Here is a 25,995-nt window from a genome sequence, read left to right as displayed (position 1 = left end):
GAAAACATACTCAAGCCAGGTTAGAACATGCAAAACAATCTACAATATGTATACAACTTATATTCTAACATCCAGAATTAACATGACGTCAATATAGGGAACAGATTAACTGTGATCAAACACCTCTCAAATCGCAATTGCAGTCAATACAGATCTCAGGTTTCTCAGCCAACCCAACTTAATGATACTGTGGTTCACCAAATCTTGTTAAACCTTTACATTCTCATTTTAAAACTTCTTAAAGCCAACTGGTTATGAAATGCTTTCATTACTGCTCCAGTCTTGGTGTTAACTCTCCTTTCCTTGGTTCCAATATTTTTTTCTCACAGGCATTAACTTCACCAAACTAGCACAGCCCCAGCGTTTGTCCGAGCTCCAGACTTTCTTCACTGCAGTGAGATTGTAGGTTTCCTTTGCCCTCATTCTCAGCTGTCCTGAACTCTTCTCGAGTCTCCAGGAATCTGGTGGGAAGCAATCAAAACAACCATTTCAGCCGAGACGGGTTTGTGTTTCCTCATCCAGAATGTAAACCGACCGACTCGCACAGCTACCTAGACTACACCTCCTCCCACCCGGCCCCCTGTAAAAACACCATCCCATATTCCCAATTCCTTCGTCTCCTCCGCATCTGCTCCCAGGAGGACCAGTTCCAAAACCGTACAACCCAGATAGCCTCCTTCTTCAAGGACTGCAATTTCCCCCCAGATGTAATAGACGATGCCCTCCACCGCACCTCTTCCACTTCCTGCTCCTCTGCCCTTGAGCCCCGCCCCTCCAACCGCCACCAGAACAGAACCTCACTGGTCCTCACCTACCACCCCACCAACCTCCATGTACAGCGTATCATCCGCCGTCATTTCCACCACCTCCAAACGGACCCCACCACCAGGGATATATTTCCCTCCCCTCCCCTATCAGCGTTCCGAAAAGACCACTCCCTCCGTGACTCCCTCGTCAGGTCCACACCCCCCACCAACCCAACCTCCACTCCCAGCACCTTCCCCTGCAACCGCAAGAAATGCAAAACTTGCGCCCACACCTCCCCCCTCACCTCCCTCCAAGGCCCCAAGGGATTCCTCCATATCTGCCACAAATTCACCTGCACCTCCACACACATCATTTACTGCATCCGCTGCACCCGATGTGGCCTCCTCTATATTGGGGAGACAGGCCGCCTACTTGCGGAACGTTTCAGAGAACACCTCTGGGACACCCAGACCAACCAACCCAACCACCCTGTGGCTCAACACTTCAACTCCCCCTCCCACTCCATCAAGGACATGCAGGTCCTTGGCCTCCTCCATCGCCAGACCATAGCAACACGACGGTTGGAGGAAGAGCGCCTCATCTTCCGCCTGGGAACCCTCCAACCACAAGGGATGAACTCAGATTTCTCCAGCTTCCTCATTTCCCCTCCCCCCACCTTGTCTCAGTCAAATCCCTCGAACTCAGCACCGTCTTCCTAACCTGCAATCTTGTTTCTTGACCTCTCCACCCCCACCCCCACTCCGGCTTATCACCCTCACCTTAACCTCCTTCCACCTATCGCATTTCCAACGCCCCTCCCCCAAGTCCCTCCTCCCTACCTTTTATCTTAGCCTGCTTGGCACACTCTCCTCATTCCTGAAGAAGGGCTTATGCCCGAAACGTCGATTCTCCTGTTCCTTGGATGCTGCCTGACCTGCTGCGCTTTTCCAGCAACACATTTTCAGCTGTAAACAGAGAGAGCTTTGTGATCAGCAAAGAAGTAAACTCAGAAAGATCATCACATTCTGACATTTTGAGGATCAGTATGGAATCATACAGCACAGAAACAGATACTCCGGTCCAACCAGTCCATGCCAATCATAATCACAAACTAAACTAGTCCCACCTGCCTGCTCCTGGCCCATATCCTTCCAAACCTTTTCCTATTCATGTAATCACACAAACGTCTTTTAATAGTTGTATATGTATCCACCTCCACCACTTCCTCAGGAAGTTCATTCCACACGCGAATCACCCTCTGTGTAAATAATTTGTCTCATGACTTTTTTCAATCTCTCTCCTCTCACCTTAAAAATGTGCCCTCTGGTCTTGATATTCCTCATCTTATAGAAAAGACAACTACCATCCACTCTATCTATATCTGTCATTATCATATAAACTTATATTAGGTCACCTCACAATCTCCCAGGCTCCAGTTCAAAAAGTTCCAGCCTTTCTTTATAACTCAAACCTTCCATACGCAGCAACATCCTGGTAAATCCCTTTGGAACCCTCTCCAGCTTGATAATATCCTTGCTATAACTGGGCGACCAGAACTGCAGAGTACTCCAGAAGAGACCTCACCAACCCCCTGTATAACCTCAACATAACATACCAACTCCTATAAGCAAAGGACTGAGCAATGAAGAAATCCTGTTGAGCCAGGTTGTCTGACATGAAGCACACAGCGAGTACAGCCTGCCCACAGAGAGTACAACCTGCCCACAGAGAGTACAACCTGCCCACAGCGAGTACAGCCTGCCCACAGCGAGTACAGCCTGCCCACAGAGAGTACAACCTGCCCACAGAGAGTACAACCTGCCCACAGCGAGTACAACCTGCCCACAGCGAGTACAACCTGCCCACAGAGAGTACAACCTGCCCACAGCGAGTACAACCTGCCCACAGCGAGTACAGCCTGCCCACAGCGAGTACAACCTGCCCACAGCGAGTACAGCCTGCCCACAGCGAGTACAACCTGCCCACAGCGAGTACAACCTGCCCACAGAGAGTACAGTCAGCCCACAGAGAGTACAGTCAGCCCACAGAGAGTACAACCTGCCCACAGAGAGTACAACCTGCCCACAGAGAGTACAGCCTGCCCACAGCGAGTACAACCTGCCCACAGCGAGTACAACCTGCCCACAGCGAGTACAACCTGCCCACAGAGAGTACAGCCAGCCCACAGAGAGTACAGTCAGCCCACAGAGAGTACAACCTGCCCACAGAGAGTACAACCTGCCCACAGAGAGTACAGCCAGCCCACAGAGAGTACAGCCAGCCCACAGCGAGTACAACCTGCCCACAGAGAGTACAGCCTGCCCACAGAGAGTACAGTCAGCCCACAGAGAGTACAACCTGCCCACAGAGAGTACAGCCTGCCCACAGAGTACAGTCAGCCCACAGAGAGTACAGCCTGCCCACAGAGAGTACAGCCAGCCCACAGAGAGTACAGCCTGCCCACAGAGAGTACAGCCAGCCCACAGAGAGTACAACCTGCCCACAGAGAGTACAGTCAGCCCACAGAGAGTACAACCTGCCCACAGAGAGTACAGCCAGCCCACAGAGAGTACAGCCAGCCCACAGAGAGTACAGCCTGCCCACAGAGAGTACAGCCAGCCCACAGAGAGTACAACCTGCCCACAGAGAGTACAGCCTGCCCACAGAGAGTACAGTCAGCCCACAGCGAGTACAGCCTGCCCACAGAGAGTACAGTCAGCCCACAGCGAGTACAGTCAGCCCACAGTGAGTACAGCGTGCCCACAGAGAGTACAGCCAGCCCACAGAGAGTACAGCCAGCCCACAGCGAGTACAGCCAGCCCACAGAAAGTACAGCGTTCCCACAGAGAGTACAACCTGCCCACAGCGAGTACAGCCAGCCCAAAGAGAGTACAGCCAGCCCACAGAGAGTACAGCCTGTTCCTGCCCTTGATGAGCATCTTAGATGACAGTATGTGGGAAAGTTAAAAAATGTAACTAATATTGGAATGCTAATGTTCTGTGAATGTTACAATTCTCCCAGCCAGTTGCAGCCACCTTCAGAACACACAAAAAACTGTATTTCATCACAAGACCTCATAGTTATATGTCACTTTTGAGATAATAAAACATCACAGGGCGCTGTGCAAATGCAGGGTTGTTGTGGCATATCATTTGTAAGTAAGATTCTTGAAAATTAAAAAGATCCTGAATTATCAACATAAAAGCAGAATATATACACGGGGGCATATAATACAGTGGGTTTGTTTTTCTTGGCGCAGAGGAGCCTGGAGGTGGGGGTGTCAGTTTGAGGTATACAAAGTTTTGAGAGCCACAACCTGTAGACTGTGAGAATTTGAATTGAATTTGAATTTGAATTGAATTTATTGTCACATGTACCGAGTCACAGTGTCTCTTCCCCATGGCAGATGTGCCTAAGACCAGAGGGCACAAGTTTAAGGTGAGGGGTAAGCGGTTTACAGGAAATTTGAGGAAATTGTTTTTCACTTAGAGGGTCATAAAAATATGGAACATGCTGCCTGAGAGGGAGGTGGAGGCACGAACTCTTGCAATATTTAAGAAACATCTGGAAGAGCTTAAAGTGCCAGGGTACAGTAAGCTATGGACTAAGTGCAGGTAAATGAGATGAGTGTAGTTTGGTGTTTGTTGGTTAGTATAGACATTGTGGGCCAAGAGGCCTGTTTCTATGATGTATCAGTGTATGATTCCATGACCGAAGCTGATTGGTTTGCACTTTTAGAAATCATCATTGACATCTCCAATCTATTCCTGCCCTTTACGGGTATTGTGTTTCTTTAAGGCTTTGAGTGCTCACTTTCACAAACGAAATCCCTCAAGACTAAACATGCTGCATCTTAAACAATTAAACAACACTAAAAAAATGTTACTGAGATTGTACCTGGAGTATTATGTACAATTGCAGTCCCCTTACTGGAGGCAATCGAGAGGATGTTCACTTGAATGATTCCAGAGATCAGGAATCTGTCTTCTGAAGAGAGATTGAGCAGTTTAGGCCTATACTGTCTGGAGTTTAGAAGAATGAGGAATCTAATTGAGGAATGTAAGATACTAAATGAGATTGACAACGTAGATATAAAGAGGATGTTAAACAGAAGCAGAAATTGCTACAGAAACTCAACAGGTTTGACAGCAGCCATAGGGAGAAAGCAGAGTTAATGTTTCGGGTCCAGTGACGTTTCCTCAGAAAAGGTTTCTGGCATCTGCGGGGTATTTTTATAGTGAGGATGTTTCCCCAAGTGGGGCAATGTACAACGAGGTCAGAGGTTTAGGATAAGGGGTGGCTGATTTAAGATAGAGATGAGGGGAAATTACTTCTCTCAAACAGTCATGAATCTGTGGAATTCACTCCCCCAGAGCGCTGTGGATGTCAGGACATCAGTATCTTAGTGCAATGGGTCAGTGTGATTGGTTGGTGGTTTGAGACCATCCTATGGTGAAGTCCTCTGCACTTTTTGGGTGGCACGGTGGCTCAGTGGTTAGCACTGCTGCTTCACAGTGCCAGGGACCTGGGTTCAATTCCATCTTTGGGCAACTGTGTGGAGTTTACACATCCTCCCGGTGTCTGCGTGGGTTTGCTCTGGATGCTCTGGTTTCATCCCACAGTCCAACGATGTGCAGGATTGCCTATAGTATCTAGGGATGTGCAGGCTCGGTGGATTAACCATGGGAAATATAAGGGTGGGTCTGGGTGGGATTCTCTTCGGAGGGTTGGTATGAGCTCAATGGGCAGAATGGCCCGCTTCCTCACTGTGAGGATTCAGTGATTGAGTAAATTTAAGGAGATAGACAGATTATTAGTCAGTATAGAGTTGAAGGGTTATGGAGAGCAGGCAGGAAAATGGAATTGAGGTTGAGATGAATTGGATTGTATTAAATAGCTCTCTAACAATTTCTGTTTTCACATCCTCTCTACATTTGCTTGGTCAAACCCCTTTAGCATATTACACACCTCAATGAGACCTCCTCTCATTATTCTAAATTCCAAAGTTAAAAATCACACAACACCAGGTTATGGTCCAACAGGTTTATTTGGAAGCACTAGCTTTCAGAGCACTGTTCCATCATCAGATAACCACCTGATGAAGGAGCAGTGCTCCGAAAGCTAGTGCTTCCAAATAAACCTGTTGGACCATAACCTGGCGCTGTGTGATTTTTAACTTTGTCCACCCTAGTCCAACACCGACGTCTCCAAATCATTCTAAACTTCAGACAGTATTAGGTCTAAATTACTCCCGTCTCTATTCACAAGACAAACCTTTGGAATGGATGGGACTGAACTGGATAGGTACATGGGTGGGTGCTTAAGCTAGGACAAATGTGCGGCACAACATCGTGGGCCGAAGGGCCTGTTCTGTGCTGTATTGTTCTATGTTCTATGAACTGTCTACTCCTGGATTAGTGGTGCTGGAAGAGCACAGCAGTTCAGGCAGCATCCAACGAGCAGCGATTTCGCTGCTCGTTGGATGCTGCCTGAACTGCTGTGCTCTTCCAGCACCACTAATCCAGTATTTGATTTTCAGCATCTGCAGTCATTGTTTTTACCTTGTCTACTCCTGGTCCTAGCTCGAATGTTTTTCTTCTGTAAGAGGTTTCCTCACATATTACCTTAAGGGTTCCCTCTAGTGGGATCTTTGGACAAAACAAAAACCCAGATGAGTTGCTGAAATCTCTTCTCTACACCATGGCTGACACTACTCCAGTCCGGGAGAACCATGGCTTTGATGAAGAGGCAGTGGAGAGAGTGCTGTCTGCAGGGATCCCAGGGTTTCCTCAAGACCCGGGGCAACCTTTCACCGTCAGACAGTACAGGTAACACTCAGAATTCAGGGGGGTCAGGCGGTTACCATTTCACTGCTGTGTGTGGCCCGGGTTTGCAGTGGCCCAGAGCCGAGAGAAGCAGGAGCGATCTGTGCTGTGACCAGTGAAAGATCCCAGGGTCTCTCTGAGACCCCGGGCTTCTCCAGTCTCAGGGACTGCACAACCGAAGTGAGATTTTTGGGAAAAAACCCTCATTGACCCCAGAGCTTCACTCACTGCTGCTGCTGCTGCAGCAGCAAACGATGGAGATTTCAAGAAATCGGAGGAACAATATGCCAATTTACTAAAATCTAGAATCGGTGATTCCCTGGCTGTGTCTGCCCCCAGGACAGCTTCAAATAGGATAGGCCGGCAGGGAGAGGATAAAGCTACAACATGTTGCTCCAACATATTCAAATGTTTACAAGGCAGGAATGTAGCAAAGCCTGGCTACATTTGGAAGGTTGATCATGTGACATAGTCACGTGACACACAGGTATTCGCAGTTTAAAGGTCAACAGAAGTTTTTAACATTAATTCTGTTTTTCAGTTCTGTAACTAGATTAGTGAATCCCAGTGTTAAATTTGTTTTGAAAATGTTTAATTAGTTTGTGTCAGTACTGTGCTTCTACAGAGGCTGCTTGCCTCACAAACTCATGTACTTCCAACAATTACTAACTTTCAACATCTGACATGAAAGTTTGTTCTTGCTGGTTGACAGTTTGGAGGGATATAGGCTGGGTGCTGGCAGGTGGGACTAGATTGGGTTGAGATATCTGGTCGGCATGGACAAATTGAACCAAAGGGTCTGTTTCTGTGCTGTACACCTCTATGACTCTATCTGATAGCTAGATATTTTATAAGGTACCCTATTGTATTCCAACTTGCATACAATCAATTTATGAACGTACTCAGGAAGGGAATCTGTTTGTAATCTGGGGAATGTCTGTAGTCACTTGTTATTTCAAACAGAGGGAACAACCAGTAACACTGGGAAATGAATGTACTGGTCATACTGGAGCACTGTGCCCGAAAAGTCGATTTTGATGCTCCTCAGATGCAGCCTGAACTGCTGTGCTCTTCCAGCACTACTAATCCAAAATCTGGTTTCCAGCATCTGCAGTCATTGTTTTTACCCACTGTTCTGACATATCCAAGTCGTATGCATCAGTCACAAGTTTTGCTGTTTCCACCTCCCCCCCTGGCTGTTCTGTGATTTAAAAGTTATGTTTGAATGAGGAACCGGCCACCTTATTCATGATTGCATTTTTCTGTACAAAAAGGTTAGTTTGCCAAAGACACACCTGTTCAGCTTTGTTTATAATGTTTCCATGTATCTTGTTATGGCCTATGGCTATGTATTGGTTACATCCAGTGATTTGGTGGAATCAGCAAATTTGGAAAATGTGCTTCCAGTGCTCCAGCCCAAATGGCTAAGATGGATGGAGGGCTGGAGGATGGACGTTTGAGTATGTCAACAACAACTTACATTGATATAGTGTTTTTATGTAGTAAAACATTCCATATTCCCTTGGAGATTCAAGGTTAACCAAGCTTCCCCAATGTAACTGGGTCTGGTTCTGGGTCCTCTGCTGTTTGTAATTTTTATTAATGACTTAGATGAGGGAGTCGAAGGGTGGGTCAGTAAATTTGCAGATGATACGAAGATAGGTGGAGTTGTGGACAGTGAGGAGGGCTGTTGTCGGCTGCAGAGGGACTTAGATATGATGCAGAGCTGGGCTGAGGAGTGGCAGATGGAGTTCAACCCTGCCAAGTGTGAGGTTGTCCATTTTGGAAGAACAAATAAGAATGTGGAATACAGGGTTAATGGTAGGGCTCTTAGTCAGGTGGAGGAACAGAGGGATCTTGGGGTCTATGTACATAGATCTTTGAAGGTTGCCACTCAGGTGGATAGAGTTTGTAAGAAGGCCTATGGTGTATTATCGTTCATTAGCAGAGGGATTGAATTCAAGAGTCGTGAAGTGATGTTGCAGCTGTACAGGACTTTGGTTAGGCCACATTTGGAGTACTGTGTGCAGTTCTGGTCGCCTCACTTTAGGAAAGATGTGGAAGCTTTGGAGAGGGTGCAGAGAAGATTTACCAGGATGTTGCCTGGAATGGAGAGTAGGTCGTACGAGGATAGGTTGAGAGTTCTCGGCCTTTTCTCCTTGGAACGGCGAAGGATGAGGGGTGACTTGATAGAGGTTTATAAGATGATCAGAGGAATAGATAGAGTAGACAGTCAGAAACTTTTTCCCCGGGTACAACACAGTGTTACAAGGGGACATAAATTTAAGGTGAAGGGTGGAAGGTACAGGGGAGATGTCAGGGGTGGGTCCTTTACCCAGAGAGTGGTGGGGGCATGGAATGCGCTGCCCGTGGGAGTGGTAGAGTCAGAATCATTGGCGACCTTTAAGCGGCATTTGGATAGGTACATGGATGGGTGCTTAATCTAGGTTAGAAGTTCGGCACAACATCGTGGGCCGAAGGGCCTGTTCTGTGCTGTATTGTTCTATGTTCTATGTTCTATGTAACATTTAATTTATTGTTACTTTATTAATTTGACATTAATTCAGCTTTCAAATGTCCTGCAGCAGGTTTGACACTATCCTGTGGCTGCAAAACGTGGGAGTAGAGGTGGCATGAAATTTAATGACCACTTGCAGTTCAGGATCAGGATTTTCTCCAGAGTTTTTCATGTTATGTTGATCTATAATACATAATGTGAATAACTGTGGAACAAATAGCGAGTTCAAGCAGTTAAGCAGAACCTCTCTAAAGGAAAGGATGCCTTTGTAAGAAAGAGACTTTATAGAGGGAAAGTCACTTAAATAATTTACTCAACAAGATATGAACTGCACATGTATAATCGGTTCTGATATAACGTGATAATTCCATTCTCATGCGATTTCACATTAAGAAAATCATGCAATAGCCATGCCATTTACACTAATGTGGCCAGAATTGTATTATATTCTGGATTAGTGGTGCTGGAAGAGCACAGCAGTTCAGGCAGCATCCAAGTAGCTTCCAGCATCTGCAGTCATTGTTTTTACCAGAATTGTATTATAGCCAATACAGGTAAAGAAAGTTCACATTCTGCAAACAACAGTCTAAATTCTTCAACTGCGTTGAAAAAAAAGTGTTAGAGCAGAACCGATTGTAATTTGTTTTTCAACTTAATGTTGTTTTCCCAATATATTTGTATCGCCCCTGATGGAATAAAATAATCCTGCCTCATGATCTTTGTGCCATCTGTGTACTGAAATGTTGTTAAAATTATTGAACGTTCCAATGCTGTTTTATTGCTGGTTTGCTTTTGTTGGCATCTGATGTAGATGATATTGGAACATAACAGGATGCCCTGTTCTGGACAGTGTGAAGACAGCAGGCTATATGGCATTCTCAGACCGGCCTTTGATGTCTACTGAGCTTTATGGATCCCATCACGGTTGGAGGTTCCACTGCACCATTCCTTAAGTAGTGTTAAACAGCCAACTCTAAAATTATCGTTAGCATGTTTTTAAAACAAGTCAAACACAAGATGATGTTCTAGCCATCATTTCCCTGGTCCTTTGAAACAAGTGCAAAGATAATCAGGGGCTAGTGAACTCTCAGATAATAAACTCTGTATTTAATGGCAGGTATGTGCTAATTTCACTCAATGGTGTCAGGTGTTACTCTATAAGACCACTCAGGATTAGAATGTTACAGGTTCAAGTGGCAAATATTCCATGCCAATACTCCCTGAACTGCACCAAGGAGGGAGTATTTTAGATGAAATGTCAGTTGCTTTCTCAGGTCACTGTCAAACACTTTTTTGAAGAGTTGCTATTGGGGTTTCTCTGGTGTCCTGGCCAGTATTGATCCCTTAACCTTTACTACTAACATAGTGTTACAACACGGGGTAAACTCTCCTGCTTAATTTAAAAACCAGCAACACAGAAAAGATTTATCCCTTGCAGTAATCTGTGAAAATTCAATAGGCCAAGAACTAGTTAAAGTAAAAATTGACAACTTTAATTCTTAAAATTTAACAGAGAATAATTAACTAGCACCTATTTACAATTCTTTACTCTAACCTATCTTTAACCTCCCTTCTATAATACTAGTCCGATAAAACTCATGATTACAATTTATGAAACAAAACTTCTTGTCTCAAAACCAGGCAGCTTTCAATTTTCTCTGTATTCCTGTCTTCTTTTCTTCTTGCGGATTCTGCTTCAGAAGTTACTGTTTGATAAAGGTACCTTTAAGAGAGCTATTTTCTGGGCAGCGTGCAGATGTTGTTGGCTTGGCAGTTCTCCTCCCAACTGTTCGATTTTTCCCAGACTTATACCCCCAACTCATCGGATTGTGTCATTGGCTTTTAAGATGGTAAATATACTAAATTCAAACTGGATTGGAGTTTGGTATTTTTCAGGGTATAATTTAAACTGATTGGCCTAATTCGAATCTGTTTTGTCATCTCCAGGCAACCAGCTAATTGAGTTGTTCAACCAAATGTTACATTATATTTCTTTTCAGAACACTTGGTTCTGTCAGGTAGTTCTGTTGCTTTTAACTCTCTCAAAAGTACAGTACACCCACATTTTCATAACAATCGCATCAGAAGTTCCAACAACCTGGATAATTGTTTCTGCAGGGTAGGGCAGAGTTGCAACCATGTGGAAATCCCAAATCTGGAAATTGTCCAGGAAATTACCAGTCATCTGGAATTGGAGAATTGGGAATGTTTAGTCTCAAAGGTCTAGCAATTACCCAGACAAAGTTACTGAATTATAAACGTCCTCTAGCTCCTGGGTAACTGGTAAATTGAACACTCAACTCCCCACTGACATGGAGAAAGTGATGACTGCAGATGCTGCGGTGATCACCGTCGAAGAGTATGGTACTGGGAAGCACAGCAGGTCAGGCAGCATCTGAGGAGCAGGAGAATTAATTTTTCGAGCATAAGCTCTTCATCAGGAATGATCATTTTCAACACCACACTTTTTGATTCCCCACTGTGGGAGATGACACCCTCACTGACCCTGAAGTAATAGACCTGGCCTCTTGACCTACCCTTTGCTGTCACCCTACACCCACATTTACCTTACCTGTTCACTGATTCTAAGTACTGTAGCTGTTGAAGTGGCTTGAGAATATTTAAACGGAAGGATATGGCCTGTTTGTTGGTGTGAAAAAGGTCACGGTTTCTACAGTTCCTCGGCGCTGCTAGTTGCGATATTTCCTGGATTGGTCTCCACAGGTTTGTTAAGGCAGCTAAACAAATTGCACTTCTGTCCCAGGTTGGAAAAGTTAGGGTGTTATCTGGTTCCTATATCATTGCTGACTACGGGAGTGCACTGTGCACAGATTGGCTGCTGTGCTTTCTGCATTACACATCAGAAGCGCTTCATTAGCTGTACGACATTTTGAGACATTGTTATGCGAGCATGTCTTCTTTTAGTCTTGAAGGAATAGTTTGTTGAAAACACACAATTAAAATCAGTCAGATTGACTGTCAGAACTTCAAATTGTGAAATTTGGACAACTTCTTCTTGAACTCATTTCACTTTTTTCAGATCAATAGTGTGCTCATGGGTACCTGCATAGGTCCCAGTAATGCCTGTCTCTTTTGGGGGGGTACGTGGAACATTCCGACTTCAGTTCCTTCCTGGAACTCTTTCTCCAGTTCATTGAGGTTATCATCGATGCTGTTTCCCTCACTTGTCTGGAATTGGAAAAATGTGTTAATTTTGCTTCCAATAGCTGCCCTGCACTTTCCTTCACCTGGTCCATATCTAACTCCTACCCTCACCTCCGCCTTCCTTGACATCTGTTTCCACTTCTGGGGAAAGGCTGGCCACCAATATCTGCCATAAGCCCATTGACTCCCATGGTTTTCTGCTCAAGGGACAATGCAGCCTTCAGAACTCAATGTTAGGGTCTGAGCACCTTTGCCCATGTCCTTTCCCCCGCCCCACACCCCAGAACCTGTCATCACAGATTTCCGTTAGCACAGCCAACCCATTTCCATTCACTTATGGTCCCCATGGGTTCTCCTTCCCCTGGGTTACCGTTAACTATTGTTTGCTTGTCTTTCTCTCCCTCTGAGCTCTATCTTCATTATCCTCCCATTCCTTTATACCCTCCACTCCCTTTCCTCAGTACACTACTACTTCTGGTGAAGCATCACTAGACCCGAAACATGGACTGTGCTTTTTTCTCCACAGATGCTGCCAGACCTGCTGAATTTCTCCAGCAATTTTGGTTCTTGGCTCAAATAGTCAGACATTGCTTAAGTACTTTGACAATTGGAGACAATGAGAGAAACATTTCATTGTCACAAAATTAATTGTCACCTCCCCCTCGCCCCACCCAATACCATTGTAGATTAGATTACTTACAGTGTGGAAACAGGCCCTTTGGCCCAACAAGTCCACACCGACCCACCGAAGCGCACCCACCCAGACCCATTCCCCTATGTTTACCCCTGCACCTAACACTACGGACAATTTAGCGTGGCCAATTCACCTGACCTGCACATCTTTGGATTGTGGGAGGAAACTGGAGCAAACCCACGCAGCCACAGGGAGAACGTGCAAACTCCACACAGTCAGTTGCCTAAGGCAGGAATTGAACCTGGGTCTCTGGTGCAGTGAGGCAGCAGTGCTAACCACTGTACCACCGTGCCGCCCGCAAATTAAAAACAAATTAAAAATTATAAATTAAAAACCTCCAGACTGGAGTAATGTACGTGTTCCTAATATTAGTTCCTATTGTGTTCTGCACTAGATGGGGACAGTCCAACCCAACATTCCATTTACAGAAGGGAGACAAAGAGTATGTGCTGAGGAAGAGACCCCCTGGGACACTCCTGAAAGGAGCACATCAGGTACAGCAATGAAGGGAAACGAAAAAACTGGGCTTTCTGGACGGGATGTTCACTCTTGCTTTGCACTGTGATCATTAAAAAAAGATATTGATAGTACTTACAACGATCGCAATCTTGTCACAGGAACTCAAGTACTGCCGTTAACTCTGGTTTAAGACAAAAAAAGTGATTTTAATCTGAGAAAGGGGAAAAAAAAGATGGTGGTGCTACCCAAGTGCCAACTGTGACCGGGCACTGGTTGGTATCAGCCTTCCTTATTTGTCAGCTGCAGCTCAATTACATTGAATTGAATTGAATTGAATTTATTGTCACGTGTACCGAAGCACCGTGAAAAGCTTTGTCTTGCGAGCAACACAGGCAGATCACAGAGCTAAGTAGCATGGATAAGTAATTAATAGGTAAATAGCAGCAAAAACAAAAACACAGGTACAGGCCAATGTTAAGAGTTTTTGAGTCCATTCAATATTCTAACAGCAGTAGGGTAGAAACTGTTGTGAAATCGGCTGGTCTGGGTGTTCAGGCTTCTGTACCTTCTCCCTGATGGTTGAGGTTGTGGAAAAGCATTGTCAGGGTGGGATGGATCTTTGAGAATGCTGGTGGCCTTTCCTTGACAGTGGGCCTGATGGATGGATTCTATAGATGGGAGGTTGGCCTTTGTGATTGTCAGGGCTGAGTTCACCAGTCTCTGTAACTGTCTCCGATCTTGACTGGTACAGATGCCATACCAGGTAGTGATACATCCAGGCAGAATGCTCTCGATGACGCACCTCTAAAGGTTGGCAAGGATATTCGCCGTCATGCCAAATTTCCTCAGCTGCCTGAGGAAGAAGAGACGTTGTTGGGCCTTTGTAACCAGCGCGTTCACATGAAGAGTCCAAGAAAGCTTGTTGTGGATGACCACTCCCAGGAGCTTGACACTCTCCACTCGTTTCACCTCTGTGCTATTAATGTCTGGGGGCGGGGGGCATGAGTAACATCCCACCGAAAGTCAATAATGAGTTCCTTGGACTTGCCGGCATTGAGAGCTAGGTTGTTCTCAGTGCACCATTTTTCCAGACCTCCTGTCGTTTATCTGGTTTGTCCCCATCTGAGATTCGACTGACTATGGTATTGTCATCAGTGAACTTGTAAATGGCATTAGTCTGGTATTTCGCGACGTAGTCATAGGTATACAGTGAGTATAGTAGGGTGCTGAGTACACACCCCCTGGGGGGGGGCTCCAGTGTTGAGTGTTAGTGACGATGAAATATTGTCCCCAATCTTCACTGATTGTGGCCCTTGGGTCAGGAAACTCAGGATCCAGTTGCAGAGAATGGGGCTTAGTCCGAGATCACTAAGTTTAGTAATCATTCTCGAGGGGATAATAGTATTGAAGGCTGAAATGTAGTCAATGCTTAGGAATCTTACATGCTATTCTTGGTGCCAAGATGTTCCAGGGAGGAGTGAAGAGCAAATGATATGGCATCTGGCGTGGATCTGTTGGTCCGATAGGCAAATTGGAGTGGGTCAAGAATGGTGGGGAGGTTGGAGTTGACTAATGCCATGACCAGCCTTTCAAAGCACTTTATGACCATCCAAGTTAAGGCCACTGGGCGGTAGTCAGTTTTGTGGCTAAGTCAGAAATTTGAGAGTCAGTTCCTGCCCCAGAGCTCAAGCAGAAAATCCCAAGTGACTAAGACACTGCAGTACCTTGATGGAGAGCAGGATAGTCTGGGCAATATTTATCCTCAAAACACTAGCACTCATTCTCACTGTTAACACTTTTGGTGTTTGTGGGAGCTTGCTGTGTGCAACTTGGCTGCCATCTTTCCTATAACAGTAACAATACTTCCAAAGTACTTTATACTTGTTCTTATTGGTAGGGTCTCCTAAAATGAAAGATACCTTTATAGATCAGAGCATTGAGTATAGGATTTGGGGTGGTGGGGCGGTGGTGTTATGTTGTGGCAATATAGGACACTGTTAAGGCCACTTTTGGAAAATTGTCTGTAATTCTGGTCTCCCTGCTATCGGAACAATGTTGTGAAACTAGAAAGAGTTCAGAAAAAGATTTACAAGGGTGTGGTCAGGATTGGAGCGTTTGAGCTCCAGGGACAGGCTGAATAGACTGGAGCTGTTTTCCCTGGAGCATCAGAGGCTGAGGGGGTGACCTTATCGAGGTTTATACAATCGTAAGGGACATAGATAGGGTGAATAGACAAGGTCTTTCCCCCAGGGTAGTGGAGTCCAGAACTAGAAGGCCTAGGTTTAAGAGGGGAAAGATTTAAAAGGGACCTGAGGGGCAACTTTTTCACACAGACGGTGGTGTGTGTATGGAATGAGCTGCCAGAGGAGGTGGTGGAGGCTGGTACAATCACAGCATTTAAAAGGCATGTGAATGGGTACATGAACGGGAAGGGTTTAGAGGGATATGGGCCAATTGGGACTAGATTAATGTAGAGTGTCTGGTCAGGATGGACGAGTTGGATCAAAGACTCTGTTCTGTGCTGTATATTTCTGGCTTGCATTTATAAAGCTCCTATGACAACCACAGTCTCTTCTCAGCCAATGTAGTACTTTTGTAGTACATGTTATAATGCAAGCAACACATGTTTGATGCAGAGTGCTGTCCTTTTAGCTGTTTGCATTGGAGTTAAGAATGAGGCTCTCATACAGAACTATAAAATGTAAACAGGACTAGGCAGGATAAATGCAGGAAGGATGTTCCCAATCACCAGGGAATCCAGACCCAGAGGCCACAGTCTAAGAATATGGGGTAGGCCATTTCGGATTGAGGTGAGGAGAAATGTCTTCACCCAAAGAGAATCATGGGAACCCTGCAAAGTGGAAGCAAGCCATTCAATCCAATGGGTCCACACCCGACCCTCCATAGAGCATCGCACCCAGACCCCCCCTCTATTGTTCCCTTGTAACCCTGCATTCACCATGGCTAATCCATCTAAACAACACATACCCTGGACACAATGGAGTAATCTTGCATGGCCAACCCACCCTGACCTGCACATCTTTGGAATGTTGGAGGAAACCGGAGCACCCGGAGGAAACCCACGCAGACACGGGGAGAATGTGCAAACTCCACACAGACAGTCGCCCGAGGCTGGAATTGAATCCAGGTCCTTGGCGCTGTGAGGCAGCAGTGCTGTGTGGAATTCTCTGCCAAAAGATTGAATATTTAAGAAAGAGGGAGATCTAGTTCTTAGGGCTAAAAGGAGGAAAGAGTTATGGGTTGGATGATCAGCCACGATCTTAAACAGTTGCCATGACCATATTGGATTGCAGAGTGGGCTCCAAAGGTCAATTAGTCTGTCCTGATATAAACTAATTGTTCCTGTCTAGTGAAGAGAAATGCCTATGGTCTCGTGGATATTGACAATTATCACTTATTGATGTAATCGTTGTATGGTATGATCTGACTGTACTTCACACAAAACAAAGAGCTTTACGTGGTACATGTGACAATAATAAATCAAATCAAGTAAAGAAGGACTATAAATAAAGTTGCTTCAATAAAGGGTGTGAGGGAAGGAGAAACACCCAGAGACTGTTTTTGTTTCTCTTTTTCAGGTGGCTAGAGAATATCGGGTGCAAAAGGCATTATTTGAGGTGGGATTTCCTGTACCGAAGCCATTGATGTTTGTAGATGACCATTCCATTGTTGGCACTGACTTCTATGTGATGGAGTGTGTGCAGGTACGTTATGTGCATTTATGAGAAAACGTTTACAGCTCAGCAGATGTTTAAATAATTTAAGTTGGAGTATGCTTTTTAATTCCGGTGTTTTGGTCTGTGCCCACGATGGGAAAAGCAGAGTGAATAGTCTCTGAACAATTCCTTCCCTAATTCCGACGGTGCGGAGGTGATTTGCCAGACTGGTACTAGGGATGACAGACTTCTGCATTGTGGGGAGTCGGGATAAACCGACATGTTCCTCTTGGAGCTGAGAAGCTGAAAGGAAAGTTTAATCCCGAAGGGTTTTGAAAGGGAATGCAGAAGAGTACAGCACATGAACAGGCCCTTTGGCCCACAATGTCTGTGCTGACTGTGATGTCATTCTAACCTAACCCCATCTGTCTCTATATGGGCCCTCTAGTTCAGAGTTCATGGTCAGGACTTCTAGCATCATGAGCCAACTGGGATCCCTCCCCATTATGAGGTAAAGTTAGACCAAAATTGACGGGCCCAGTTAGTATTGAGGAACTGAGCAGGAGGTTACTGGGGATGTAGACCAACTGAGCAATTCCTTAGATAGAGACAAACTGTTTTCACATGTCATTAAGCTGGCAAAGGAGCTGAGGCTTGGGGTGGAGGAAGATGCACAATGTCTTTGTATAGTGAGTTGTTACAATCTGAAATAACGGCAAAACAAATTCAATTATAAAGACCATAAGATATAGGAGGAGAATTAGACCATTTGGCCCATTGAGTCAGCTGTGCCATTCAATCATGGCTGATATGTTTCTGAACTCCATTCTGCCTTCTTCCAATAACCCTTATCTCTTTACCAATCAAGAACCAATCAATTGGTCTTAACACACTCAATGCCTTGATCTTTGCGACAATTAATTCTGTAGATTCACCACCATCTGGCTGACCAAATTCTTCCTCATATCAGTTGTAAAAGGGTGATCCATTCTCTCCTTATCCTCTCTATCCAGGCCTGTCAGTATTCTGTAAGTTTCACTCAGATGCCCCCATATTTTTCTAAACCCTACTGAGTACAAACCCAGAGTCCTTAACTGCTTCGCGTATGACAAGCCCTGTGTCCCCAGAATCATCCTTGTGAACCTCCTCAGAGTCTTATACAGCCTCAGCAGTACATCTCTGCGCTTGTAATCTAACCCTCTCGAAATGAATCTGTGTTCCTAACAGCCAAGTGAACCTGTAAGTTAGTCTTGACAATCCTGAACTAGGACTCCCAAGTCCTTTTGTGCTTCAGATTTTAGCACTGCTGCCTCACAGCGCCAGAGACCTGGGTTCAATTCCCGACTCAGGCGACTGACTGTGTGGAGTTTGCACATTCTCCCCGTGTCTGCGTGGGTTTCCTCCAGGTGCTCCAGTTTCCTCCCACAGTCCAAAGATGTGCAGGTCAGGTGAATTGGTCATGCTAAATTGTCCGTAGTGTTAGGTAAAAAGGGATGTATGTAGGGGTATGGGCAGGTTGCGCTTCGGCGGGTCAGTGTGGACTTGTTGGGCCAAAGGGCCTGTTTCCACACTGTAAGTAATCTAATCTAATCTAATTTCCAAAAAGACTGTTTAAAAATACTCTACATTTCTATTCTTCCTACTAAAGTGCATTACCTCACATTTTCCCACATTGTATTCTATCTACCATTTCTGCCGACTCTCCTAGCCTGTCACCCTTCTATAGGAAGGATGTTGTTAAACTTAGACGGTGCAGAAAAGATTTACAAGGGTGTTATTCCGGGATTGGAGGGATTGAGTTATGGAGAAAGGCTGAACAGGCTGGGGCTGTTTTCCCTGGAGCTTCAGAGACTGAGGGGTGACCTTACAGAGGTTTATAAAATGATCAGGGGCACGGACAGGGTAAATAGGCAAGGCCTTTCCCTCAGGGTAGGGGAAGTTCAGATCCAGAGGGCATGGTTGAGAGGGGAAAGGTTTAAAAAGGACCTGAGGGGTAACCTTTTCACACAGACAGTGGTGGGTGTATGGAATGAGCTGCTACAGGAAGTGGTGGAGGCTGGTACAATTACAACATTTAAAAGGTGTCTGGATGGGTATATGAATAGGAAGGGTTTAATGGGATAACCCAAATGCTGGCAAATGGGAATAGGTCAGATTGGGATGTCTGGCTGGCGCAGATGCGTTGGACCGAAGGGTCTGTTTCTGTGCTGTATAACTCCATAAGTGCTTTTACAACCTGCCTTTCCTCAACACTACCTGTCCCTCCACCCATCTTCACGTCGCCTGCAAACTTAGCATCAATGCCCTCAGTTCCTTCATTCAGATTGTTAATGTATGATATGATTGGTTCAGATCCCAATGCTGACTCTGCAGAGCTCCTCTCGTCCCCAGTTGCCATTTTGAAAAAGACCTCTTTATTCCAACTCTCTACCATCTGCCAATCAGCCAAATCTCTATCCAGGCCAGTACCTTGCCCGAACACAACGGGCTCTTATCTTATTTAAGAGTCTCCTGTACTGCACCTTGTCAAAACCCTTCTGGAAATTCAAGTAGATCATGTCCACTAGCTCTCCTTCGTCTAACTTGCTTGAGGAACACTGGCTCAAAGTTGATGAACTGGAATTTGAGCTTTGAACATTGTGTGACACATCAGGGAGGGGGTAAGAGTTATCTGGACACTGTTTCAGGAGGCAGTCATGCCTTTCCATTAGTCAGTAGTCAGGGACCAGAGGGTGTGACGAACAACAAGGCAGGTAGAGGGATCTAGGAGGTAGTGATGAAGGAGCCTTAGACCTTGAGGTTGTTTAACAAGTTTAAGATTCTCACTCCCTCTATGGATGGGTGGCACAGTGGCACAGTGGTTAGCACTGCTGCCTCACAGCGCCAGAGACCCGGGTTCAATTCCCGCCTCAGGCGGCTCTCTGTGTGGAGTTTGCACGTTCTCCCCGTGTCTGCGTGGGTTTCCTCCGGGTGCTCCGGTTTCCTCCCACAGTCCAAAGATGTGCAGGTCAGGTGAATTGGCCATGCTAAATTGCCCGTGGTGTTAGGTAAGGGGTAGATGTAGGGGTAGGGGTAGGGGTATTGGTGGGTTGCGCTTCGGCGGGGCGGTGTGGACTTGTTGGGCCAAAGGGCCTGTTTCCACACTGTAAGTAATCTAATGGATGAGAATGGGGCTGTAGGGAGAATGAGTAAATTAACCATAGCACCATGGTGCAAGGAGCCATTCGAGACGGGGAGGGGTGTGGGGGGTGGAGAAAAAGAGAAATGTCATTGTAATCATGGAATACAAGCCTATCCCACCAGAATAACTCTCTCCTTATGTTTCCCAGTTGGGAACAAAGAAATGGCAAAGGAACTGAATAAGTACTTTCCATTTTGTACAACCCTATGTGGTCACTCTGAACCACAATGCAGTCTACCAACTCTGACATCATTCAGTTACAGTATACCACCTGGCCCCACATCTGTTTTAATCACAGAAAACCTTTTATCAACCAGCATCTATGGGACCAGGAGTGTGCCAGTTGGTCAAATATTCCGATAATCATAAGGTACACATAACCACAGCAAACCCTGATCAAGCAAAGATTTGAGACATCAACATCCATTAAAAAAAATGTAAAAACATCAACACCCCTCCTAAATTCAATGTAAAAACACACAGTAAGAAACAGAAACATAATACCGGGGTACACCCATTACTATTGTACTTTATTTACACCATAATTACTTAGCAGTATTTCAGATATATAATTTTTTGCCAGTTTATCAAGAGAGCCAGTTGATAAGGTACCAGATAAATCAAAGTTTGATGTACTTCATTCTTAATTTGATTTTTATATAAAAAGGAACACTGTCTTTCAGTTTGTGGCCTGTACATATTTCCCCTGTTTACCTTCAAATCACAAGGCAACCCATAATAGATAGTCAAATTAGTAGCTATTACCAAAATAAAAGAACTTATGTGTTGACCTGATATGACACTTTTACGCTGGGCCCATGATCTTGGCCTTCAATTTATCCTGTTTAAAAAAAAACTTACAAACTACCAGCCAAAAATAAAACAAGCAAAAAATGCACCTATTTTCTTCTGCAGCAAATTCCCACCAAGTTCCCTGAACTCTCTACACTCACATGGGCCATGTTTCACTTTGGATGTAATCTCCGATCAGGAATGAATTGGAGGTGCCGGTGTTGGACTGGGGTGTACAAAGTTAAAAATCACACAACACCAGGCTATAGTCCAACAGGTTTAGTTGGAAGCACTAGCTTTCTGAGCGATGCTCCTTCATCAGGTGGTTGTGGAGGACACAATTGTAAGACACAGAATCTATAGCAAAAGTTTACAGTGTGATGTAACTGAAATTATACATTGAAAAATACCTTGATTGTCTGTTGAGTCTTTCATCTGTTCGAATGCCATGATAGTTTCACTTCTTTCACGTGTAAATCACAAAACCTTTTTTTAGAAATTGCATTCTCAGGTTAACTGTAACAATTGGTGTTAGCGAGACAATATGTTGAAGGTGTTACACAGAACACAGGGGGCTAACACCTTCAACATATTGTCTAACTAACACCAATTGTTACAGTTAACCTGAGAATGCAACTTTAAAAAAAAAGTTTTGTGGTTTACACATGAAAGAAGTGAAACGATCATGGTATTCGAACAGATGAAAGACTCAACAAACAATCAAGGTATTTTTCAATGTATAATTTCAGTGACATCACACTGTAAACTTTTGCTATAAATTCTGTGTCTTACAATTGTGTCCTCCACAACCACCTGATGAAAGAGCAGCACTCCGAAAGCTAGTGCTTCCAATTAAACCTGTTGGACTATAACCTGGTGTTGTGTGATTTTTAACTCTTATCAGGCAGGAAATCTGCCATCCTTACCTGGTCTGGCCTACATGTGCCTCCAGACCCACAGTAACGTGATTGACAATTACTTGTCACTCTGTTCAGGAGGATTCAGAGATGGACAGCAAATGTTGGCCTTGCCATGAAAGAAGATTGAGAAAAGTACCCAGTTATTTAGAAACCAGGTGATGGGTGACAGTCGAATGAACTCAGACAGCACAAGAGTTACAGGCTTGACACCAACTCATCTCGGTTTGTCTTATTCTTGTCTATTTATGATCCAGGGCCGGATATTTCGAGATGTGAATCTTCTGGAGGTGAAGCCAGCAGAACGCTGTGCCCTGTACTTGGCCATGATGGCAATGATCGCGCGACTTCACTCCATCGACTGGAGAGCACTGGGACTGCAGGGCTTTGGCAAGGAGCACAGTTACTCCAAGAGACAGGTTCACCTCCCACATAGAAAACCTCGTGTTCATCAGAACCTCTGGCATTTTTAGATGACTGTGATTTTACAAATATAACGTGTCCGAAAATAGAATGTGCACAGAGAACACTCGTGAATGCAAAGTCAAAATTCCCATTTTGACACACGCACGTTAGACTTCACAATGTTACAGTCAAAGTGTCGCTATGTAACAGGCATGATGGGCCATCTGTAAGGTCGGGGGTGTGTGTAAGGGGGGTCGGGGGGTGTGTAAGGGGGGTTGGGGGGTGTGTAAGGGGGGTTGGGGTGTGTGTAAGGGGGGTTGGGGGGTGTGTAAGGGGGGTTGGGGGGTGTGTAAGGGGGGGGGCGTCGGCTGGTGTATAAGATGGGGTTCGCAGATGTGTATGGGGGGAGGTCAGGGTTATGTAAGGGGGCGTTGTGTTGTTTGGGGGTGTCGTGGGGTGTGTAAGGGGGGCAGCGGAGGGTGTGTAAGGATTTGATGATGATTGTATGTTTGAGGTGATGTCATTGGGGACTGTGGTAAGATTAGCTGAAAACTACATGGGCATATAAAACATCCACACTTTTTGCAAATTAATTTAGAAGTATTCATTGTGTTATTGAAATGGTATATCGTTATATGTTGATCAATCACATACAGATTTATTTTATACATGTGAAGATTTTTTTCAGCAATACTCATATTCTGTACTATCAAATTTCTAATTCTGGAGAAATTGAGTCTTACTCAGCTGATGTGTTTATTCTGAGGAAGATTCATACCAGAACACGAAACATTACCTCTGTTTCTCTCTCCACAGATGCTGCCAGACTTGCTGAGTTTCTCCAGCAATTTCTGTGTTCCGTTAAGATTTATGCGTGTCTTGTTTTAGGTGATGTTTAGGGTTATATTCACTTGCAAATATTAAAATAGAAGCAGGTCAGGAAGTGATTTGCAAAGCACTGATGTAACCCTGAGAGTTGTGTTTGAGAATGGGCTGCATTGATCAAATGAATGCTGTTTGAAGGTACAGTCAGCGGCCTGGAGCTAAGTGGAATGATCTCTCCCTGATCCAGGTATTAACATGGACAGCGCAGTATAAAGCAGCTGCTCCTGCTGATATTCCTGCCATGGAGAAGCTCTCAGAGTGGTTGATCAACAATTTACCGGATAATGACCAGGAGGCAGTGATAGTCCATGGTGACCTCCGAATCGAGAACTTCGTATTTCACCCCACTGAGGTGACTCATTTCTCTCTTTTATTCTTTCATTGAGTGTGGAGTATCGCTGGCCATTTGATCCCTGTCCCCTGAACTGATTGATCTTTTCAGAGAGTGTTTTGGAGTCGTAGAGTCATACTTAACAGTCATATGGCACAGAAACACACCCATTGGTCCAACCCCAATCCATGCAGACCATAAACCTAAACTAAACTCGTCTCACCTGCCTGCGCTTGGCGTGTTTCCCTCTAAACATTTCCTATTTATGGACTTATCCAAATGTCTTTTAAGTGTTGTAACTGTACCTGCATCCACCACTTCCTCTGGAAGTTCATTCCACACATGAACCTCTCTGTGTAAAAAAAAAATCCCCTCATGATTTTTTAAAAGCTTTCTCCTCTCATCTTAAAAATATGTCCACTAGTTTTGAATTCCCCTACACTAGGGAAAAGCTCCTTATCATTCACCTTATCTATGGCCCTTATGATTTAAAACTTGCTCTTGGTCTGGAGTCACTTGTAGGCCAGACCAAGTAATCACAGCAGATTTCCTTTCCAAAAGGTCATTAGCAAACCACATGGGTTTTTATAATCATCAATAATAGTATCACTTTCGTCATCAACTGAGACTAACTTTCGATTCCAAATTTCCAAATTTTACAAACTAAGTTTGAATCCAGTACGGTTACTGGGGTGGGATTTGAACCTACCTCAACAGCATTAGTGTTTGGATTTGGAATTGGAGGAAAATGGAATTTGGGTTTCAGTTATGTGAAAGTGACCTTTTTAAACAAAGATTGGAAGGTCATCGTGGCCAGTAAATTAAAGACAGCTTCTCCAAGTAAGCTAAATGAAACAACCCGTTATCTGGGGAGTTAATTGCTGAAGGTATTTTTTATCAACCTGTTCAGAGTTGTCATGAGGGCCCTCTTCCGGCACAGTGGTAAAGTCCCTAGCCCTGGACTGGGAGGCCTGGGTTCAAGTCCCACCTGCTCCAGACCTGTGTAATAACAGGTTGTTAGAAAAAAATCAAAAGTCTGGAGAAACAAAATCATCAGAGCATCAGAGTTGTTATGATTCATTTCTTGAGCAGGCAGGACTCAAACCTGGGCCTCCTCGGTTAGAGCTATTTAATTACTGAATAAAAAATCATTTATTCAGAAACAGGTGAGTGGGGACTTTAGTCGGTTATGCTCAGACAAGGAGAGGGCAGTTTTAGAGTTTGTAGAAGTCACCAGATTTTCATAATTGGAAAGAGTCTTAAGCTACTTCAGGGAGAAAAGCTGAAAAGAGTAATTTGAGGAAGAAATTACAAAGTTTATTGGGATTTTCCAAGGAAAAGGGTTGAATGTTTCTTTTTGCTGTTAAGTTGTTGTATAAGTGTCTATGTGTGTAAATTTTTTTTGTGGAATGAACTTCTGTTCTTTTGTGAAAATTACATTAGCAGCCTCATGCAAACATATTCAGTGACTGATTGCCAAGATAAGCAAACTACAAAGATAACGTTTATTGTCTATCAAGCCAGGTTTCACTCTGGGATCTGTCTTGATCAATTGGGATCTAATCCAGTGACATTCCCAATGCACCAGCCCCTCTTGCCTTAACTTGTCATATGTTCAAATTCTCAAAGCATAGTGTCAGATTTGCATATTTTGAAATACGTTATAGTCCTCACTTAATCTGCTGTTCTTCCAGTTCATAGCTGTCAGTGACTGGTGATTTACAGGAGCGAAACCTTGAGGGTAGTGTGTAGATTTATTTTCTTACTTTAGTTTAGATTAGATTCCCTACAGTATGGAAACAGGCCCTTCGGCTCAACAAACCCACACCAACCCTCCGAAGAGCAACCCACCCAGACCCATTCCCCTATATTTTTCCCGACTAATGCACGTAACACTATGAGCAATTTAGCATGGCCAATTCACCTGACCTGCACAGCTTTGGATTGTTGGAGGAAACTGGTACACCCGAGGAAACCCATGCAGACACGGGGAGAATGTACAAACTCCATGCAGACAGTCGCCCGAGATGGGAATTGAACTCGGGTCCCTGGCGCTGTGAGGCAGTAGTGCTAACCACTGAGCCACCAGACTGCCACAAGGGGAAGGACATACTTCCCCTGGAGTGAGTGCAAGAAAAGTTCAGTGAATTGATATATTGGAATGATGGGATTGACCGATGAAGTGCGGTTCAGTGGACCAGACGTTATTAGCTGCTGTTCAGAAGAATGAGAGATGATCTAATAGATAAATATACTTTGTTGCAGGGGTTTGACAGGGTGGCCTCTGAAAAATGGTTCACCTTCTTGAGGAGCCTGGAACACATCTCTCTATCTCAGGAAAAGAGGGTGACCATTAAGGACTGGCAGAAGGAGAAATTTACTCACTCAAAGGGCTGTG

At 44.7% G+C, this 25,995-nt stretch overlaps 1 protein-coding gene across 2 annotated transcripts in view; it reads left to right on the top strand.

The window, feature by feature from the left end:
* The window catches only part of acad11 (acyl-CoA dehydrogenase family, member 11), a 244,274-nt gene that overhangs the window by 85,321 nt on the left and 132,958 nt on the right, over window positions 1-25,995 (top strand). The window contains exons 1-5 of one of the 2 annotated variants that reach the window (XM_072560416.1): window positions 6,400-6,576; window positions 13,345-13,444; window positions 17,009-17,134; window positions 22,234-22,395; window positions 23,454-23,618. In XM_072560416.1, the coding sequence (XP_072416517.1) occupies window positions 6,449-6,576; window positions 13,345-13,444; window positions 17,009-17,134; window positions 22,234-22,395; window positions 23,454-23,618 (681 nt within the window). In that variant the 5' untranslated portion in view covers window positions 6,400-6,448. Of the gene's footprint in view, window positions 1-6,399; window positions 6,577-13,344; window positions 13,445-17,008; window positions 17,135-22,233; window positions 22,396-23,453; window positions 23,619-25,995 lie in introns of those variants that run through there. The other variant, XM_072560417.1, reaches the window with a different exon arrangement.

The sequence above is a fragment of the Chiloscyllium punctatum genome, chromosome 41, assembly GCF_047496795.1.
Source record: "Chiloscyllium punctatum isolate Juve2018m chromosome 41, sChiPun1.3, whole genome shotgun sequence".
Taxonomy (NCBI): domain Eukaryota; kingdom Metazoa; phylum Chordata; class Chondrichthyes; order Orectolobiformes; family Hemiscylliidae; genus Chiloscyllium; species Chiloscyllium punctatum.
This window is presented reverse-complemented; position numbering and strand designations above follow the sequence as displayed.